Below are 18,914 nucleotides of genomic sequence, written 5' to 3'. Positions count from 1 at the left end.
AAACGAATATGTTGAAAACAACACACCTTCCAATGTTTTTGAACACATCTCTGTGTCCAGAGAGGGACAACACAGTTTGTGTTGTCTCCAACACATTTGTTTTAAGAGTGTAGATGAGCTAACTAGTGAAATCACCTGTGATAAATGCACAGGTAGAAAGAATACATGGTAGGACTTTTACTTTCTGAAGCTTGACTTTTACATCTCTGGCTTTCAGGAGTCAAGCTGCCAATACAAAATAGTATATAATACAATTTAAAATTAGATTTCATGTACATCTCATTAGTGCACTTCAGGATATGTTATATGTAATTAATATAGTAGTAAACAGTATCTCAATCTATTGTTATTGTTTCATGTTAACATTTTAACATTCAATTAATGGACATAGCAACAGCTACGGACAGCTCATCACTTAAATCACAAGTGAGCTGTGACTTCTGACTTCAGGAACATCAAGATTAAACTGCAGGACCACAAAATGATAATAGACTGAGAGCTAACACAGCCCAGACAATATAGTTACATAATTAATATTCATATAAATTTATCTTTTCTGTTTCTATGTCGTCGTTAACCCATGTCAATAAATGAAATCTGAAACTATAGCCCAAAATACTAAGTTCTATTAAGTCATATACTTACTCACAGTTTATGTTACTTACACATTACGTAACATAAACACACCACAAGCCCTTTTCAACTTATAATGTGCAGAGACTTTTTTGCAATGTGTTTTGGCATGGTCTTACACTGCATTGAAAAGTCATCTGCTATTTTCATACATCAGTACAAGGCACATTCTGAGACACTGAGGGTTGGGCAAAATGGAAAATAAATGGCAATGGAATAAAAAGCTCAAACTATCCCACTTTAATCAGTCATATTATTTGTTTAATCCTTCAATGCAGCTAATCACTAAACCAACTCAGACCAAGGCAGACGGTATTACATATTTTTTATGTTATGACTACAATGCAGAAAGTCAAAATTCTATTTATTCAAAATAAACTTAATTTACTTGAGATTGCAGTTGAGCTGTGAAATGCCTTTAGTAACTGTCCAACCCTCCTCCAAAGAACAGTTAATTTGGCATGAAATCAGTAGAATGCCCCTTGCAATATTATGAAAATATCAATGTACAGTGTTGTGAAAGTGGTAGAACACTGGAGAAAAAAAAATCCTCTATACATAAGTGTTTTTCCAACACAAATGTCAAACACCATGTGAACATTTAACTTGCTTAAACATGCCATACGTTTCCAATCAGAAACACCTAATTTAAGTGACATCATCTAAGCAATGATGGGATCTTCTGAAGAAGCCACAGTGGCTATAGTTTGTACGCTATGTAGACCTTTAAAGGTTTCTCTGAAAAACCTTAAAGGGTCTACCTGTGAAGACAAAGTGAGGAAACACGAGACCTCTCTGACCCTCTTCTCAATCCTTTGGCTCACCTGTTTACCTCTTGACTAAAGCCCCATTCACACAAAAAGAGAAACCCAGGTTTCTAGTGGTAATTAAATTATAAGGTCCGATGTGTGAATGAAGCCAACCCGCTAATCGGCAATCACTCCACCTGCAACCGAGTACAGTACACATTTTTCTTCTCACAGCTGTAGTGTGAAAACAAGCATAGCATTAATTAGCAGGTTTGAGAAGTGGGGAATGGGGGAAGGGGAAGGGGGGAATTACCCCCTCACCTTCACTCACTATATTAATATCACAAACTTCAAGTTCAGTTCATAATTTTTCTCATGATTATCTAATGCCTGTGTGTAGCCACAAGTGGTCGTGATCACTTTCAGCCCCAAACTACCTTTTATTGGTGAGTTTATTTTAAAACATTAAACTTTACCTATACACAGTAATTTCCTGTGTATTAGCCTCATTGTGAATAAACTGCACAACAATGTTTTACACAAATTAAAACCCGCAGTGCCCAATAGCCCAATTATTCAGAATCAAATCAGTGCTTTAATCAGAAAGAATAATGAAGAGAATAAATGTTTTCCCATGTAGAGCCCTTCCCTCTGTATTAACAGAGCAGAAGAAATGTAGCAAAATCAATGTATAAACCTCGGTTAATAGGCAGGAAATTACGGTAACCTACTCTTGAATGCATTTTTAATATTAGAGCTTAGAGGCCACGGCAACGAGGATGAATGACCAAAGAAGTTGCCGGTACTTGTTGGTGCCCTCATCAAGGGTTTACGTTTTGTTTGTATATGTTGCTGATTGGATCATAAACAGCCACAGCAATAAAGAGGAATGACCGAAGAATTTGTCGGTATTTGTTGGTAGAGAATCCATCATGAGTGTGGAGGAGGTGGGTCTGGGATGCCAGAAACCACTGTTGAGCCTTCTGGAGGTGTTATGGGCCTAATTCAGCGAAACACTGATGAAGGAATATACCTGCTTTATAACCCCAGTGATATGCTCATGAGGGCTGTTGAAATTCTGTTGGTGATGTTTTTGCCCACAAAGGTTGCTTTGATGGTGATTTGGTTTTTGATGGTAAATGGGCTTGGTTGTTGATTGGCCGCTGTGGAAAATCCCCTACAGCACTAGTAATTTAACACCTCTCCTTTATCTGAAATAGAGCACAGTGTTTAAATCGCAGCAACAAGGGAAGAGTTAAAGGCTGCTGATGCTGCTGCTTGGCCAGTATAAGCACACTAGAAACTTCCACTGGTGAAAAGGAGATGGCTAGCAAAGATTACATATAGATAGCAACGTTTAAACCTTGCAGTAGGAGCAGTAATAGGGAAGTTTAAAGACGCGAACCTGTTTAATGTCGTTATGTGTAAACAGTGGAGACCCGTTAATTTGCTACAGGGGAGTGAGAGCGTAAAATAGTTATCTAACATGTTTTTTTTGTTTTTGTTTTTTACTCAAGTTTACGCAAGTTTATTGTGTGAATGAGGCTTAAGCAATCTTCTACTCACTAATTCACCTGTTTCCTCTCTGTTACTGGTTTAAAGCTAGTCACTGGTTTAAACTTTCACCCTTGACTATGCATTTGCCTAGTTCTTGAGACCTGCCAAGCTGCCAACATATTTCAGAAATTAGCCTGATGCAATTTTGTTATATCAAACTCTAATTAAGACTCAGTGTTACCAATACTATTTTAGACACTTTTAGCCCCTACACCAATCAAACAGAACAATTATAGCTAAGAGTTTGAATTACGAGCAATGTAAAATAAGTACTGCAAAACCAGCTCAAGTCAAACAGCTGTTTAATCCCAGGGGTTACACACAGGGATTAAGCCTGTGCAGTACCTGCAGGAGGAGGGCGTGGGCATCACTGCTGAACCCTCCGCAGACTGACGCACTTTACTATCTGAGCACCTTTCTTCATATCCACAACATCTGGCTACGGAGGAGGAGAGGAGTGAGGGAAAGCCAGGACCCCAGGGATGAAGTGATGGTGTTGGAGACAGAAGGAGGGCAGAAGATGTCAAGAAGGAACACAGAGGAATGAGATACAAACAGGGAGAGGAGAGAGAAGGAGGTAGACATAGAAGAATGATGGGTGATGGACAGAATCAGTCAAGACAGAAAGAGAAGGATGAGGGGTTGGCGAGAGAGGTAGTAGTGATGAGAAAGCAGACAGCAGGAGTGAGACATGAATATTGGAATAGACAGATGAAAAATTAAAGAACACACAGTGATTAGATTAGAAATGAAAGAAGTTAAGGTTTGACAAGAGATGTTGACAGGGTGAGGGAGGGCAAAGAAGAAGGCAAGATAGGCAGGGAAAGAGAGAGAGAAGAGGCAAAGGCATCAGAGATGTCTGCAGAAAACTCTAAAGCAAGAGAACAGCGAACAGTTGCTTTGACAGAGGCCCAGGGACAGGCTAACACCTGGACTAAACTAGAGGAGTAGACAGGAAAGGCAGGGTTAAGATGGAACAAGGGAACAGACATTTCAATGTGCCTGTAAGAAAGACTAGATCTACAGAACAAACCAGGCTTGAGACAGGACTAGCATCTGGATTAGCAATCAATCATCAAAGGCTACAGAGTGTAAATGGGACAACAAAAAAGGACGGCAGGAGTGCAAGAGTAAAAACTAGGAGATGGATTAGAGGGGTGCTAGAGGACGACAGAATGCAGGACTAAAGTCAAAACTGCACCCAGGGTTAGCGTAGTCTGGAGCTAATACGAGACTCAAATGTCATCTGTGTCATGCTAAATATGCTACAGAGGCAGGGTTACAGCAGGGGCCGGAGGCGGAACCTTTAGTAAAGCGAGAGGAGGAGCTTGGCAGAGAAGGTCTGCTTCATCAATGCAGCATTGCCATGGAACATAGCCACATTCAGGAAGTACCACGTTCAGGAACTTCAGGACGTACAACACATACAACAAAGAAAAATACAGAGCATGCTTTGCTGCGGTCAAAATGGTTGCATGTTAGCCTATGACATGACAGAAAGATCCCTTAACCCAGGACAAAGAGTTGAAAATGGAGTTTTGAAGGCAAATCAGTAGCATGCTTAGAATTTGCTATAATTGCTATTTTGCTGCTGTAAAATGATTTCATAGCTGAGATGGCCATCCTAATTATCTTTCCCTTCCCACTGTTCAGCTGTCACATCGATGCATGCTTTGCATGACATGGGTCGCTCAGCAATGGCAAAATATCTACTCAGCAGAATTTTCTGTTTGCTGGATTCCCTGGAGAATCAGTGAAGTCATGAGCGTTTTTATCTATCTTGAAATGTAATGCCATCTGAAATATGTTGCACTGAAATTACTGACACACTATTAGAAATACATGTAGTACACTAGCATTGTAGTTGGACGAGGCAAGACACTAGTACACATTTACACATTTGTACAATAAATTAAACATTCTCACAGCAAACTGCAGTGGCCACTTCTACTTCAGTTTCTCAATAACCCATGAATTAGATTCACAAAAACACATCAAAAATATGCCACTGATTCTAGTGCAAACAACACACTCTAGTAGGCTAATGCACACTCACAATGAATCTAGTGTCTTCTTGATCAGTCAAATCCTTTGCACATTCACTTAGCATGTTACGTCAACGGTCATAAACTCTAGTGTCCACTTAGATAGCTCACACTAGTGAACCATCATGTTAGTGTACACAAAACAACACAAAACACGCTATACTATGGTACATTTATAGACTACTCAAGCATTTTATTTTAAAACACACCATTGAGGTTACAGAAAATGATCTAATTGCTATCTGTCCTCATGTAATGTATAAAATCTAAATGTAAAATATCTGTGTTTGCTCCAATTTTTCATAAGTTAAAGTATAAGACTTCTTCTATGCACACAAAAGGTTAATTTCACTCAAATGAACAAACTCCTTCAAATTCAGTTCAGTGGCAACATGGTGGACATTCCTGCAGTCAGAATGCTCACTGCACGCTCCTGCAAACTTGTGACATCAGTCGCATTGTGTTGTGTAATAAAATACATTTTAGAGTGTAGAATGATCAAGCCTTTTATCAGCATCTTTTGGTATGCCACCTATCAAGAGGATGGATTACTTTGGCAAAGGAGATTTGTGAACAAACCCTCAGAGAAATTAGTCTTTTGTGTGCATAGAACATATCTTACTCTATTACTTCAATTCTTAAAAAAATTAGAGTGAAAACAAATTATTATATATTTGTTAGGTATTATTGTTAAAACATGAGGATTAAATACAGTTTACCTGTACAGTACCTGTTTACTATTCTTAAGTGTTTACTTAATCCTAAAATGTGTTAACTTTCCTCCATCCCTCTCTCTATTCAGGGAAACACACAAAAGTGAAGTTTGTAATTGTAACTTTATTAGAAGTTCCTGACTCCTGAGTCATAGAAAAAGACTCTGGGGCACTTACTGAATAGGAAGAACATTACACATCTACACGTTAACACACTGTTAGGCGCCACAGCTCAAACTGGCTGTCCTGTCTCTAGCTGGCCAGGATCCTGAGCTTTACAGACATGCCCCTGCTGCATCTGAGATCGGATTTCTCCCCAGTGTACTGTAGCCTGTGATCTGTGAGTGGACAGATCCTGCTGATGCCCAGTTTAAGCTCAGCTCAGGCCAGGCTGGGGTTCTAGCTTAGGCCCAGTTCAAAGGCCCACCTTGGTGTCGTGGCCTAGCACAGCGTAGCTGACGTACGAGTCGTTGTCTCCCTCCTCAGAGAGAGAACCTTCCAGCAGCAGTTCACCACCCTCATTCTCCTCTGCACCTTTCCCTCTGCGCACCACCTTCCTCACGATCTACAGCGCCACCCAGAGGGTTGGAGGAGCACAGCAGCCCACAGGGAGGGATGGCAAGGAGACAGAGGGGTGAGAAGAGGGGATGTGGAGAACAGAAGGAGAGAAAAGAGAAAAAGAAAGATGAGGATAGAGGGACAGGGAGGGGAGGTGTGTGAAGGGGTGATGAAGAACAGAAGAAAGGGGGATAGTGGGATGGGGGAAAAGATGAATGAGAAAAGATAAGAAAAAAAGGGAAATGCAAGGGAGGAAGAAAAAGGAAAATGATGAGTGAAAGAAATAATATGATTGAAGGATTTAAATAAAATGGCAAGTTGAGAAACATGTGTGCTTTGTGCTCCAGTAGAGGGTGCTGTAATGTAGATCCACAGTGTAGTCCTTTCCTATACCCTTCACTCTTATGGACAACAGTACACAGCATGAATCACTAATCAAGCACTCATTTTCTGTCTGGAAATGTAAGTGCACCCATAACCATTAAAGTTTCTTCTCATTCATGTTAGGCACCCTTAGCAACTGGTTTGTTTGGGGAACTACACAAACAGTAGTTGATACAAGTTAATGAAAACGTTCCATGATTATTGTTATCGGAATAATCATAACCACGGTTATTAGGCTATAGCTTTTCATTTGTGTACATTATGAGTGAGAGATGCGGCAACACTTTATTCAAAGTGCATCAAATATGGATATTATAGAGCATTTATAACCCATCAACGAGCCTTTAAAATGTCTTAATAGAGGCTTTATAAACACAGAAACAAAGAACTGCTGCTTTAAGCCAGCATCTTAACTTTTGAATTGATAAATCTCCAACCATATGACAAGGCTCATTGGGTGGTTTATAAGAGCTTATAAAGGCTGGGGGTGTGGAGTACCAGTGCGGCCCACCCTGGGTGGTCACCGTACTACAGCCCCTGCCAAGCACGGTGGGAAGCGGGATGGGAAGCTGACCTTCTTGGTGACTATGTTGCCATGCTCATCTGTGAACTGCTCCTCACTCACGTGCTCTCCCGGCAGATCCTCCGCCTCGTCACCCTGTGGGACACGCAGCAACACCAACACACACGCGTTACAGGTGACCATCATACAGATAAGCGCACACACACACACACACACACACACACACACACACACACACACACACACACACACACACACACACACACACACACACACATGCACACACTTTCTCATGAACACAATGTTTACACTCATATAGGCACACACAGACATACATTCATATAATATACAAGAAACACAGCTCAATAAACAGTGGGTCAGCACTAGGAGCTTAAAAACAGTGCACAGCTGACAGTGCACTCATACACAAACACACGTACATTCTTAGACACCAACACACTCTCTCTCTCTCTCTCTCTCACACACATACAGTTCTTTGCTTAGTAAGGGCTAAGTCATTGCTGTCTAGAGTAGAAGGCACAGGAGAGAAATGGGCTTGAGCAGAAAGGCCAGAGTCAGCACATACTAAAGAGTTAAAAATAACCACCGGCGCGAGCTGCAGTGGGGGAGGGAGAGGGAAAATGGCCAAATCAAGAACTCTCAGAACTGAGAAGAGTGTACTGGTGCCTTAAATTAAAAACTATTTTAATTGATAGGGGCTACATGTGTGTGTGTGTGTGTGTGTGTGTGTGTGTGTGTGTGTGTGTGTGTGTGTGTGTGTGTGTGTGTGTGTATGTGTTTGCGTTGGAGGTCAATTGTTTGTTATGGTTGTGTATGCAGATATACAGTTTTTTTTATATCTGTTTTAGATGGACATAGCGCATAAGCCATCAGACATTGGCTGGCCTTGACACTTTGACACTTAATGTTTGAAATGTCTGCATTCACTACACTCTGTTGAGTTCTTGGATTTCTCCCTCTTACTTTCAGTCAATGTGTGTGTGTGTGTGTGTGTGTGTGTGTGTGTGTGTGTTCTGGCTGAATGAAAGTTGGCATCTTGCGAGAGACTCCAGCAGCTGCCATGTCACTCATAACATAGTGGCACTGAGAGAGACACACCTGCGCTCAACTCATCAGGTGAGAGAGCAGCTTGTCGTACACAGTCTTGCGTGGATAGGTGTGTGTGTGTGTGTGTGTGTGTGTGTGTGTGTGTGTGTGTGTGTGTGTGTGTGTGTGTGTGTGTGTGTGTGTGTGTGTGTGTGTGTGTGTGTGTGTGTGTGAGTGTGTATGCTGTGTGTGTGTGTGTGTGTGTGTGTGTGTGTGTGTCTGTCTATATAGAGTGCACGTCCTTAATAATATTCTTTCTCTGGCAGCTAAACACCTTTAGCACCTCTGAACATAAAGGTCTTTCCATTCTTTCTATTCCATTATTCCATGAAAGAATACTTCACAGGTTCCTGGTCTTTCCAACAATTTAACTGGAAGGTTTTTCATGAAAGAAAATTCAGACCAGATTTTTTTACACAAAATATTTTTAATATAAGTCGATTTAGCCCAATAATCAGACACAAGGCTAATCTCCAGCCACCTGGTGTGAACAAAATCTGGTTTGGTTCTTAACAGAAGCATTTACTGCCTGAAATATCCGATTTTATTTACCACACTCGGAGTTATAGTGCTGGCCTGATAGGTCGCCTATTTACGCCGTTTCAATGGCACATGAACGGTTAGACCGAGAATTCTCGTCATTAAATTAAAATTCCACTGGAGTACACGCAGCCTTACAACACTGTTGCTCTTCGAATCACGGTTAAATGTCATTTTTGGCACATAGCTAATTTAGATACACCTATGGTGGGGGTGCTTGCGTTTTTTTAGGAATCCGCCGTCTTGGTTTGTATAGAAATGGATATTAAGTGACACACATGCAAGACGGCGGAAATACGGGACCGACGGTAATGGGGGGAGTTCCAATAAATATGTGTTCTACTGTGTGTCTTTTTCTGTGTGTCTATGGTGATGTCTTTTTCTGTGTGTCTATGGTGATGTCTTTTTCTGTGTGTCTATGGTGATGTCTTTTTCCTGTCATGAGCACACTGAAGCAAATCCCTAGCAACTTGCACCGAGTTGGACGGCAATAAAGTATTGATTCTTGAATCTTGTCTTCATAATCCAGTGCTAAGAGTGTTGTTATTTTGTTGTTCATGAAACATGGATCAAACAAATGTGCACTTGCAGGTCATTTCAATAATCAACAGCCAGGGGTCAGTTACAAAGAAGAATGTGCCCCGTCAATGCAGAAAGACTTAATCAGAGTTGGCAACAGTTGAATTGTACATTAAACCTCTAATAAGAACACATAGCCATTTAAATGTGACAAATGTGTCACATCAAATGTGATATGTGATTGCACACATAAATCACATGCTCATCTATCAGACAATGTGCCAGAAATACACCCAGTACTGTCACTGTATGCCAAACCAGGGTCAAACTGTTGACATCAAGCTCCACCCCAAAAACACAATCAACATCCTCCTATAAAATCTTGATGAATTCACCTCACACACTTCCTTCGTGCCCTCTGGCATACCACTTATTCCCTGCCCTCTAGCATATCACTTCCCTGATGCCCTCTGGCATATCACTTCCCTGATGCCCTCTGGCATATCACTTCTCAATCCTTACTTGTGTCTCTTTCTTTCCTCTACCCCTGGTGCTATACATCTGATAGCGTATATAGGGATATTTTTTCATTCCATTTATCCATGTATCCTTTATGCTGTCTGTTCCCGCCTTCCACCCCTCTGTCTTTTTACCCCTCCCCCTCTCTCTCCAGTACCTTAAGGATGAGCCTGCGTCTGACCACGCGCGTTGTGACGTTCTCCTCCTCATCGACCACACCCTCATCCTCCCCAAGCTCACGGTCCAGTCGCTTGTGGATATATGTCAGCACCGAGCGCACGGACCCACTGGCAATGTGCAGGACATTCTGGCAGCTGATGACCAGGAACGCCAGCACCACAAAGCTGAAGAGCAGCTCGGTCAGTACTGCCCACATTGTGACCAGGCTCCTTCACACACACACAAACACACGTGCGCACACACACACACACACACACACACACAGCGGCTTGTGTGGTCCTACAGAGCACCCGGGGTCTCAGTGGTTCCCTCTCTTGCTGTGTCGTTCTGCCAGTTGCGTAGGGCCAGGCCAGCCCTTGTCCAAGTCTGTCCCTCTATCCTGTTTTTGTTGTCATCTGAAACGGAACAGGGACCCGTCCACACGAGCCCATTCCCTGTCTGTCTTTTTGCTCTTCTCTCTCTCTCTCTTCCTCTGGCCCACCCTTCTTCTCTGTCTCTCTCTGTCAGTGGGGAGGGAACAGTGGCTGGCCCATGCCATCAGATCCAGCCTGATAGTTTCTATTTCCTACCCCTTCTCTCCCCCTCTCTCTCACACTCATTCCTACAGCCCCCCACACACACACACACATGCTTGTACACTTGCCCTCCCCCCTCCACCACCACCACTAACGTCTCCTCTCCCTGCTTCCAAAAACAGACACTCCCGACCTGGCAGTGGTCTCCGGTTGCACATGTGACCTCGGCTCTGGAAATACCTTTGGCCATGTACCAGGCCATGTCTGTGCGTGTGATCGAAGAGCTGGTGACACATTTCGAATAAGTGTATGTGTATGTGTGTGTGTGTGTGTGTGTGTGTGTGTGGGGGGGTGGTAGAGAGAGAGGGACAGAGAGAGAGAGAGAGAGTGTGTGTATGTATGTTTATGTGTGCATTGAGAGGCAGTATTTGAAGTGTATCTCTGTGTCACTTTGACTTGAAAGCAGGTAAGAGGTTTGCCAAACCCAACCCTTCAGTCTCCTACAACTCATACAGTACCAGCTGCAGGCTCTAGATAATTAGACAGTCTGCTAAATGAAGGCTATTACACCATCCGCTAAATGAGGATGATTACACTTCACATGGAAAGATGCAACACTAATGCTAGCTCACATGCTAGGCCAGATCTCTACAACACGGGGCCAGTTTGCCTTGATCTTTAAAATGAGTCATTAGACACACTGGAAAGCCTGTCTGAGACCCTTGATTGAGCCCTCACAAAGGAAGCCATAAGCTGCTGTAAGTGAACTTAATGCCCCTAGGCTAATGGCTACAGTTCCCTCACTCAGCGTCCTAGCATTGGCCTGGAATTGAAGGGCATTATGTTTAGTTGTTTGAATAGACCAACGGATGAATTGATTGACGGACGGACAGAGGGATAAATAGACAATCTTTCATCACTACCAATCATAAACCATAAGTTAAGTAATGGAATGCCCCCTCCCACATTCTGAAATCCAAACATAGCCTACAGTAGCCAAAGAGAGACACAGGGAGTATACAGGTGCTATTTTTGGCTCAAAACGGGTTGTGTCCTTTTCCGGCAATGGTTGTGAATGTGTTAAGTGAGTATATGTGTGTTTGAGACATTGAGAGATTCATTCAGACTAGCAGGTGCTCTAATTATTCAAAACAAGATGGACAGAATGTGTTTAGATATGAATCTGCACTGTGTGTGCTAACAAGTAGGTTTATAAGCAGGAGGCAGTTCAGCTGTAGGCACAAGCACCACAAACACATCACTAAACAAACAGTGCCTGTGTCTCCATCTAAACCTTTAGCCTTCAAATGAACCTATTTCCCCTACCATCTGGAAACTGGAAAGGCTAGCAATTGTTCAGCAAAAAGGGTTAATCGTTCATTTGAGGTGTCTCAGAGAAAATACTCTCTCTGCACCTGTTCTTGGACTGCTTTGTCATCTCTGTTGCTTGTTGTTCAACGAGGCTTCTGTCTTTGCACTCAAATTAATTAATGATTCATAATATTGCAAACCCACTTATGGCATTTTAAATAAAATAAAAAAAAAAACTGTGCAGTCTCATAAACTAAAACTTCATAGAAATAATTTGTCTGCAGCACCTATTGCCATACAAACAAAATGTAGTTAGCAGCAGACTTTAGGGTTGATTGTCAAACAGACTGTCAACCTGCTTTAGTCAACATGGCACACAGTGTCCAGACAAACAGCCATGATGCTATGGTGGTGATGCTCAATGACCATTATCCAGTCAGCAGCAGTGAGTCACATTGTGTTCATTTTAGCCGAATCATGTGATGGAGGTCTCACCTGTCCCCAACCCCGCAGCTCTGGCACACGATGCGGGAAACCAAGGCCCTTCTCAAACGGCTGGGTTCCCCGAAAGTGGCCGCGCAGGATCTCCGAGTGGCCCATGTCCCGCACCGGCTGCAGCAGGGCCTCCTGGGCCACACGGGATTGGCTGGTGTCTCCGTCCATTGTGCTGCGCATCGATGACATCATGGACTCCATAGCCTGCCTGGTGTTGGCTTGAGATGGCCCCACCCAGTTCTGGGCGACATCGGTCATCCCTTGCCACCCGGGCGCTGCTGGGTCGGGCAGGTAGGAAAGGAAGGACCCTGGGGGTGACCTGCAGGGGAGGAAGAGGACAAGTGAAGAGGGACCTCCAGATTCAACAAACACAACTCATCCTAGGAGTCAAAAAATAAACACATCTCACAAAGAAGCCAAAAATAGTATAATTGAGGAGTTGAGGAGTAATTCTAGCACTTCATGTTTTACTGGTCAAGTCCCTGGCCTATGCCTGGGTTTTTTAAAAAGTTGGACTTTAATGTTACATGGTTACACTCAGAAAGGGAGAAATTTCCTCCTCCAGTAATAAAGAGTTGTAAATCTAATGGCTCCTGTGACCACAGAGTGACCCCAGCATGACTCACCTGTCTCCATTTCGGTCTGCCACATGGCTCAGGCCAGGCGAGTCACTCATTCGTGCATACACCCGCTGTTGCCCTGCAACGACAGACAGGCCTTCTTCTAATCCCACTCCTCCTCCTCCTCCTCCACCTTCTCCTCCTCCCCCCCCTCCTCCAGCTCCTACTGCCGTGACCTCTGACCCCTGACTTCCATCCAGCCCATTGATGTTGACCCCGGCCGGCGTCCCCGCCAAGCTCTGCTGCTCCGAGTCGCAGCCTAGCTCCGACTGGTCCTCCAGCAGCTCAATGGAGCCGCTGAGTCCGCCCCGGCCGCCCATCCCTGTGCCCGCCCCTGACCCCCTGCTGTTGGGCCTTCCCAGGCTCCCGTGGGGCAGCGGAGCATCTGAGTCATCGGCTCGGCTGCACTCTAACGAGGAGTCCTCCACCGCCACCAACGAGGGGCTGTTGCCAGACGGCCACACCTGCATGTCCGACATCTCCATCAGCGTGTCCTCCTCGGTGGTCGCCATGGGCGCGCAGTCCAGGCTGGACACCTCTTGCCAGTAAGGCTCGCTGCCCAGTGGCGAGGGCAGGCTGTACTGCAGCGATGCTGGGGAGAGCATCTCCTCACGGACCGCCAGCCCATAACCTGGAGCGACACACAGAGAGGCTCGCTGACACCCCCAAAAATCACCTTCCTCTGGAGGGAAGTGCCCTGGCCCAAGTGAGAGGGAGGGAGAGGGGGGAAGGGGCAAAGGGATGCAAGGCAAAGGGATGAGGGAAAGAGGGTGTGTGGGAGCATTGTCAAGCCAGACCAGATCAACCAGCAGTGACAGAGGGCAGGCCTAGTGCACACTACACCCATTACACCCTGCCGCCATCAGCACGTAGAAAATGTGGCAGTCCCCACTCATAGTTTAAACACTGGTGTGTATGATATGATCTCTATCAGAACAATGTAGGAAACAACAGACATCTAATAGATATTATCCTTTCCTACTTTGAACACTCATGCATGCAAAAATTTCATAGAAAAGTGGCCAAATCAACTATATTGAATGAGTCAGCATTTAGACCTACATATACACCAGTAAGTAGCGCAGGTAATTCACATATAATGTGACAATGGCACCACTGCAGTCTAAAAGCCTTTAATTTCAGCGGCTTGTGGTACACAACAATGGTTCGCCGTTTCACCAGTGGCTACTACTATTTTGTGCTGAACCCAATGCAGCAAAGTGCAGCCAGTGCAGCAAAACTTGCTTTGCATCTGAAAGGGTCATTATCCACCGAGGCCAGTAATACAGAAACTTCTTAAATCTAAAACACTACTTTATCTAGTCATCATGGAGTTGTAAGCTATGCGGTGATTACATTTTATAGCAATTAAATGAGGACAGATCCTAAATTTAAATCCTATACTGGTATTACAGTAGCATCCTAACTTCCCAAAATAGAGTATCCTATGTTTGCCTGCAAGTTACATCATCGGAAGAATAGTATTACATTTCGTGCACCTAAGCATAGGAAGTGTGTGGTAGAGAGGCCTCAACATTGTAACATTTCCAGGACAGCTATGTTTCCTGAAAGCTCTAGATGATAAGCACACTAATGGACACCTTAGATGGCTTGTCAGATTTCTTCTTTTACTATATGGCAATCATGACTGGATTTACTGGCAGATAGATCCTGCTTTTAAACTATCAGCTGAGTGAGCAGCTTTTAAAGCATATCGTAATTGTAACTCTTGAGATGCTGGAGGTTTCAACTCACTCCTGTGGGTTTTATGTTTATGAAACAATTTGCAAACACTTCTTGGTTTACTGGAATGTCACCCTGATGATGACCGTGTCCATTGATGGTGACTATTTTTGATCAACTATGACCCAAATGATAATGTATGATGACCAGCATGCATGGGACATGTTGGATAATAGAGCTGGCAGTTGAGGCGGTGACGTGTGCACTAGGCTGGGCAGGAGCTGACCAAACACAGTGTGGCCATTCCGTCTGTCTCCTGGAGGGTGTGTGTGTGTGTGTTGCCACTGGGCCAGACAGAGGGCACTGCTACCTCACACACACAGATAAATACACACACACACACACACACACACACACACACACACACACACACACACACACACACACATATATACAACCACACACATTTATATCTGTACACACACACGCTCAGACACACTCTTGCATATTCATGCTCTCAGTATAGAGACTGATCGTCATTCAAGCACGAGATCCAGCATGCAAGTATTCATACACCATATCCTACACACAGACATTCTTCTCTTGTACTTGTACAGAACCACAGTGTATGTGACATATATGATTAAAATATTACATATATACATATAGACACACACAATATAGCAGTTTAATTATACTTCACATTTGTATATAAGACCACAAAACATAAGATACTATGCATGGTATGTAACTTTTATACAGAAGGTGTAACATTTAGTATCAAAACATTTGTACTTGCATACACACTCACATCCTCTCAACACACTTAAATCAAACAACACATTCATGACCAAATGACTCAGCTCACTTGAGGTGGAACAGGAGGTTAGTGTTGGAAAAATATAATAAGAGATGGCTACTACTGCAGCAGAAATGAAATATGCAAACTTGTGAGTCTGTGGGCCTTAATTTCAACGCTGGGCAAAGCGAGAAAAGTCAGTCTATGAGTGCATGAACTAACGGCGTCATGTGGCGTGAGACAGCTTTTAGCTGACCAGTGCTTGTGCTTAGGGTTTTGATCATTGTATTAATTTTGCAAATAGATTTTGCATAATTATTAAGCAAGCTTTAGATAGACTGCAGACTTAGCACTTTGCCCAGCTTTTAAATGAGGGCCCTGTAGCACTGTTGAGATGTACTGTATCAGCCAGAGGACACTTTGGACTTGTCACCAGTTCTGTCCTCTTGCTTCTCTGTTCTCACAAGTTCTGTGCGCACACTCATTACCCTTCCCTGCGCCCCCTCTCTCCCTGTTCTTTTAGTTCCTACAGTTTCCAGCTGTGTAATGGTGAACTGGTGGTGGAGTGTTATGGTGCTTAGCACAATTTGTTTTTTTATTTTCTTATTCCTTTTTGTCAATTATGGTATCCTGAATATCCCATCATGATACAACACATTTTAAATGTATTGTAATAGTAATTGTATTTAAATGTGATGGTAAACAACAGCTGCCTCTATATGAAAATCCTTTCCTGTACAAGACAAAGGCTTAAACTGGGGGTACATATCTGACCAAATAGATATTACTAAGTACCATTTCTGAAAATGAAATGATGATATTTGTCTTCATCCTCTCACATCAACAGATAACACAGACACACCACCAGAGGGCAGTACACAGGCAGCTTGCGTCGTTTCAACCCCCTCTCACAGATGACGTATTCTCTCAAGGACACTCAGAGGTTATCCTTCGGGCCAGCTGACTTCACATACTTTACTATGATCAAAAATGTACAATCAGCAAAATTACTCAAATGAGGCACGGCAAAACACTGTTTAAACAGCAATCTTTTTGATCACCTGTTTCACAGATCCAGTTAAATGCTTTATGAACCACCACCCTGGGGTGCTGTTGAATCCTGTCTGACGTCCTGGAATAAACCTGTGTTGCCGTCTCCAAAACTAATTATTTAAGCTCAGGCATACGGTAGTCTGCCATATGCCCTGTCTTAACAACTACCAAACTATCAACTAAACAATACAAGCAGGTGGTGGAGAAACGGGAGAGAGAGACAAACAGAAAAACATAATACAAAAGAGACAGAGATACACAGATAGAGTGAGGGGAGGAGAGGAGAGGACAGGGAAAGAGAGGAGGAAACGAAAGAAGAGATTTGGGAAAAGGAGAGGAATGCTTGAGAACAGAGGAGGGCAGTACAGACAACATGTGTGTTCCCATAAAGAAGAATGAGCACAAATGGGCACTTTGAGAAGCCGTGTTCCCATAAAGAAGAATGAGAACAAATGGGCACTTTGAGAAGCCGTGCTCCATAAAGAAGAATGAGAAACTGCAAGAAAAGGGGGAAAAAAAGATGCACAGTTGAGGAAAGGGTGGGGGAATTAGGATAGAGATGAGATGATGGGAGAGAGTTAGTGTTTATGTGTGTGTGTGTGTGTGTGTGTGTGTGTGTTTGTGTATATATATATGTGTGTGTGTGTGTGTGTGTGTGTGTGTGTGTGTGTGTGTGTGTGTGTTTGTGTGTGTGTGTGTGTACTGTGTGTGTGTGTGTGTGTGTGTGTGTGTGTGTGTGTGTGTGTGTGTGTGTGTGTGTGTGTGTGTTTTGTGAGTGCACGCAGTGTGAGTGTGTGCGTGTGAGTAATCTGATTCAGTTGACCATTGAAGTGCTGACAGGGCAGGAGAAGGTTATTGACACCACTGGACTTAGAAGATGAGACATCACCTCTCAGCTAAAGGTCAAAGGACAAAGTGTGTGTGTGCGCGTGGTGTGTGTGTGTGTGTGTGTGTGTGTGTGTGTGTGTGTGTTAGTGTGTGTGTGTGTGTGTGTTAGTGTGTGTGTGTTTGGTAGCAGTGGATTATATTGTCATCTGAGAGGAAGAGATGGAGAGTTTGTGTGTGTGTGTGTGTGTGTGTGTATTAGAGACAGTTTAGCAGAAGACGCAGGAAAGCTGTGACAAAGCGTGGGAACCCTCTGGCACAGAAACAACAACACGCACACTCACAGAGGGTGATACACACACAACACAGAGACTCCACTCTGAGGAGCAGAGCAGCACAAAGACAGTGTGTTGTAAACACACACACACACAAACGCACGTGTGAAACACTCAGAGCATATAGCACACAGACACAGACACGCACAGACAGACTGACACACACGCACAAGGACAAACTCACTGGTGTGTCCGAAACATCCAGAAAGCTGTGAGGATAGCTGTGACACTACTGTGACACAGTAAACACAGAAAGACACACACAAATCCAAACACACACATAAACACTCGTGTACACACGCACGCGCACACACACACACACACACACACTCAGAGAACGTACTGTAGATCTGTGGGCGCAGATAGGGCGCTGTGCAGAGGATATCAGATCCAGTCATTCTCATGCCACTTACACACTCACACGTGCACACACATGTCTAGTCCTCACACATGCCATATGCACATAGCCTTTGCATGCAGCGCATGCTAACATCACATGCAAGCAACATAGTCCCATGCAGAAGCACAGACACCATGCATGTTAACGCAGGCAGACATTCAGCATGCGGACGCACACTACATATCCCATGATGCAGCAAGCACCCCCCTACTGTCTCCATGGCTACATGCGGGTTAGGCAGAGGAGGGTGGTGGGGAAAGTGGGGTCTCCAGAACATGTCCAGAGACGGACAGGAGAAAGATAGAGAAAGAGAAAGAGAGAGGGAACAGCATAATAGAGAGAAAAGAGAGCAGGGGAGAGGGACAGCATGAGTCAAAGACACCTCCCTCCATCGGGGGCGCTGTGTGCGCAGCCTTTGCGTCACGGAGCAGACAGGTAAGAAAAAGAGGTGACTTGGTTGTTTGTTTATTTGAGGAAGGATTAAGAAAAAGAAGAAAAAAAGAAATAGAGGAGAGATGCACGACGGGGCAGGAGAAATGAGGGCCAGAGGTCAACATGAGCTCAGAGGTCAAAGGTCAGAGTGGAGAGGTGAGGAGGAGGAGCCGGGCTGCAGATGACATGTCCAAAGGAATACAGAGACAGAAAGAGAGAGAGAAGACAGAGAGGCAGCAACAGGAGGGAGGGAGGGAGGGAGGAAGAGACATGGAGCGAAAGAGAGAGAGAGAGAGAGAGAGAGAGAGAGAGAGAGAGAGAAAAGAAAGGAATGGGGACAGAGAAGAGCAGAGGGTGGGAGAGAATACAAAGATAGAGAGGGGGCAGAAGACAGAGGGAGTGGACAGAGACACAGAGAA

At 43.9% G+C, this 18,914-nt stretch overlaps 1 protein-coding gene across 12 annotated transcripts in view; it reads right to left on the bottom strand.

The window, feature by feature from the left end:
• Positions 1–18,914, bottom strand: part of ank1a (ankyrin 1, erythrocytic a) — a 117,049-nt gene that overhangs the window by 2,261 nt on the left and 95,874 nt on the right. For 7 of the 12 annotated variants that reach the window (XM_048242757.1, XM_048242758.1, XM_048242763.1 and 4 more), the window contains 5 exons: positions 12,975–13,599; positions 12,349–12,667; positions 7,214–7,297; positions 6,125–6,262; positions 3,285–3,378 (listed from right to left, as the gene is read on the bottom strand). In XM_048242757.1, coding sequence (XP_048098714.1) covers positions 3,307–3,378; positions 6,125–6,262; positions 7,214–7,297; positions 12,349–12,667; positions 12,975–13,599 — 1,238 coding nt within the window. In that variant the 3' untranslated portion in view covers positions 3,285–3,306. Of the gene's footprint in view, positions 1–3,284; positions 3,379–6,124; positions 6,263–7,213; positions 7,298–10,004; positions 10,589–12,348; positions 12,668–12,974; positions 13,600–18,914 lie in introns of those variants that run through there. The other 5 variants (XM_048242768.1, XM_048242770.1, XM_048242761.1 and 2 more) reach the window with 4 other exon arrangements.

This window comes from Alosa alosa, chromosome 5, assembly GCF_017589495.1.
Source record: "Alosa alosa isolate M-15738 ecotype Scorff River chromosome 5, AALO_Geno_1.1, whole genome shotgun sequence".
Classification (NCBI taxonomy): domain Eukaryota; kingdom Metazoa; phylum Chordata; class Actinopteri; order Clupeiformes; family Clupeidae; genus Alosa; species Alosa alosa.
Note: the sequence above shows the minus strand (reverse complement) of the source record. Positions and strands in the feature narration are given on the sequence as shown.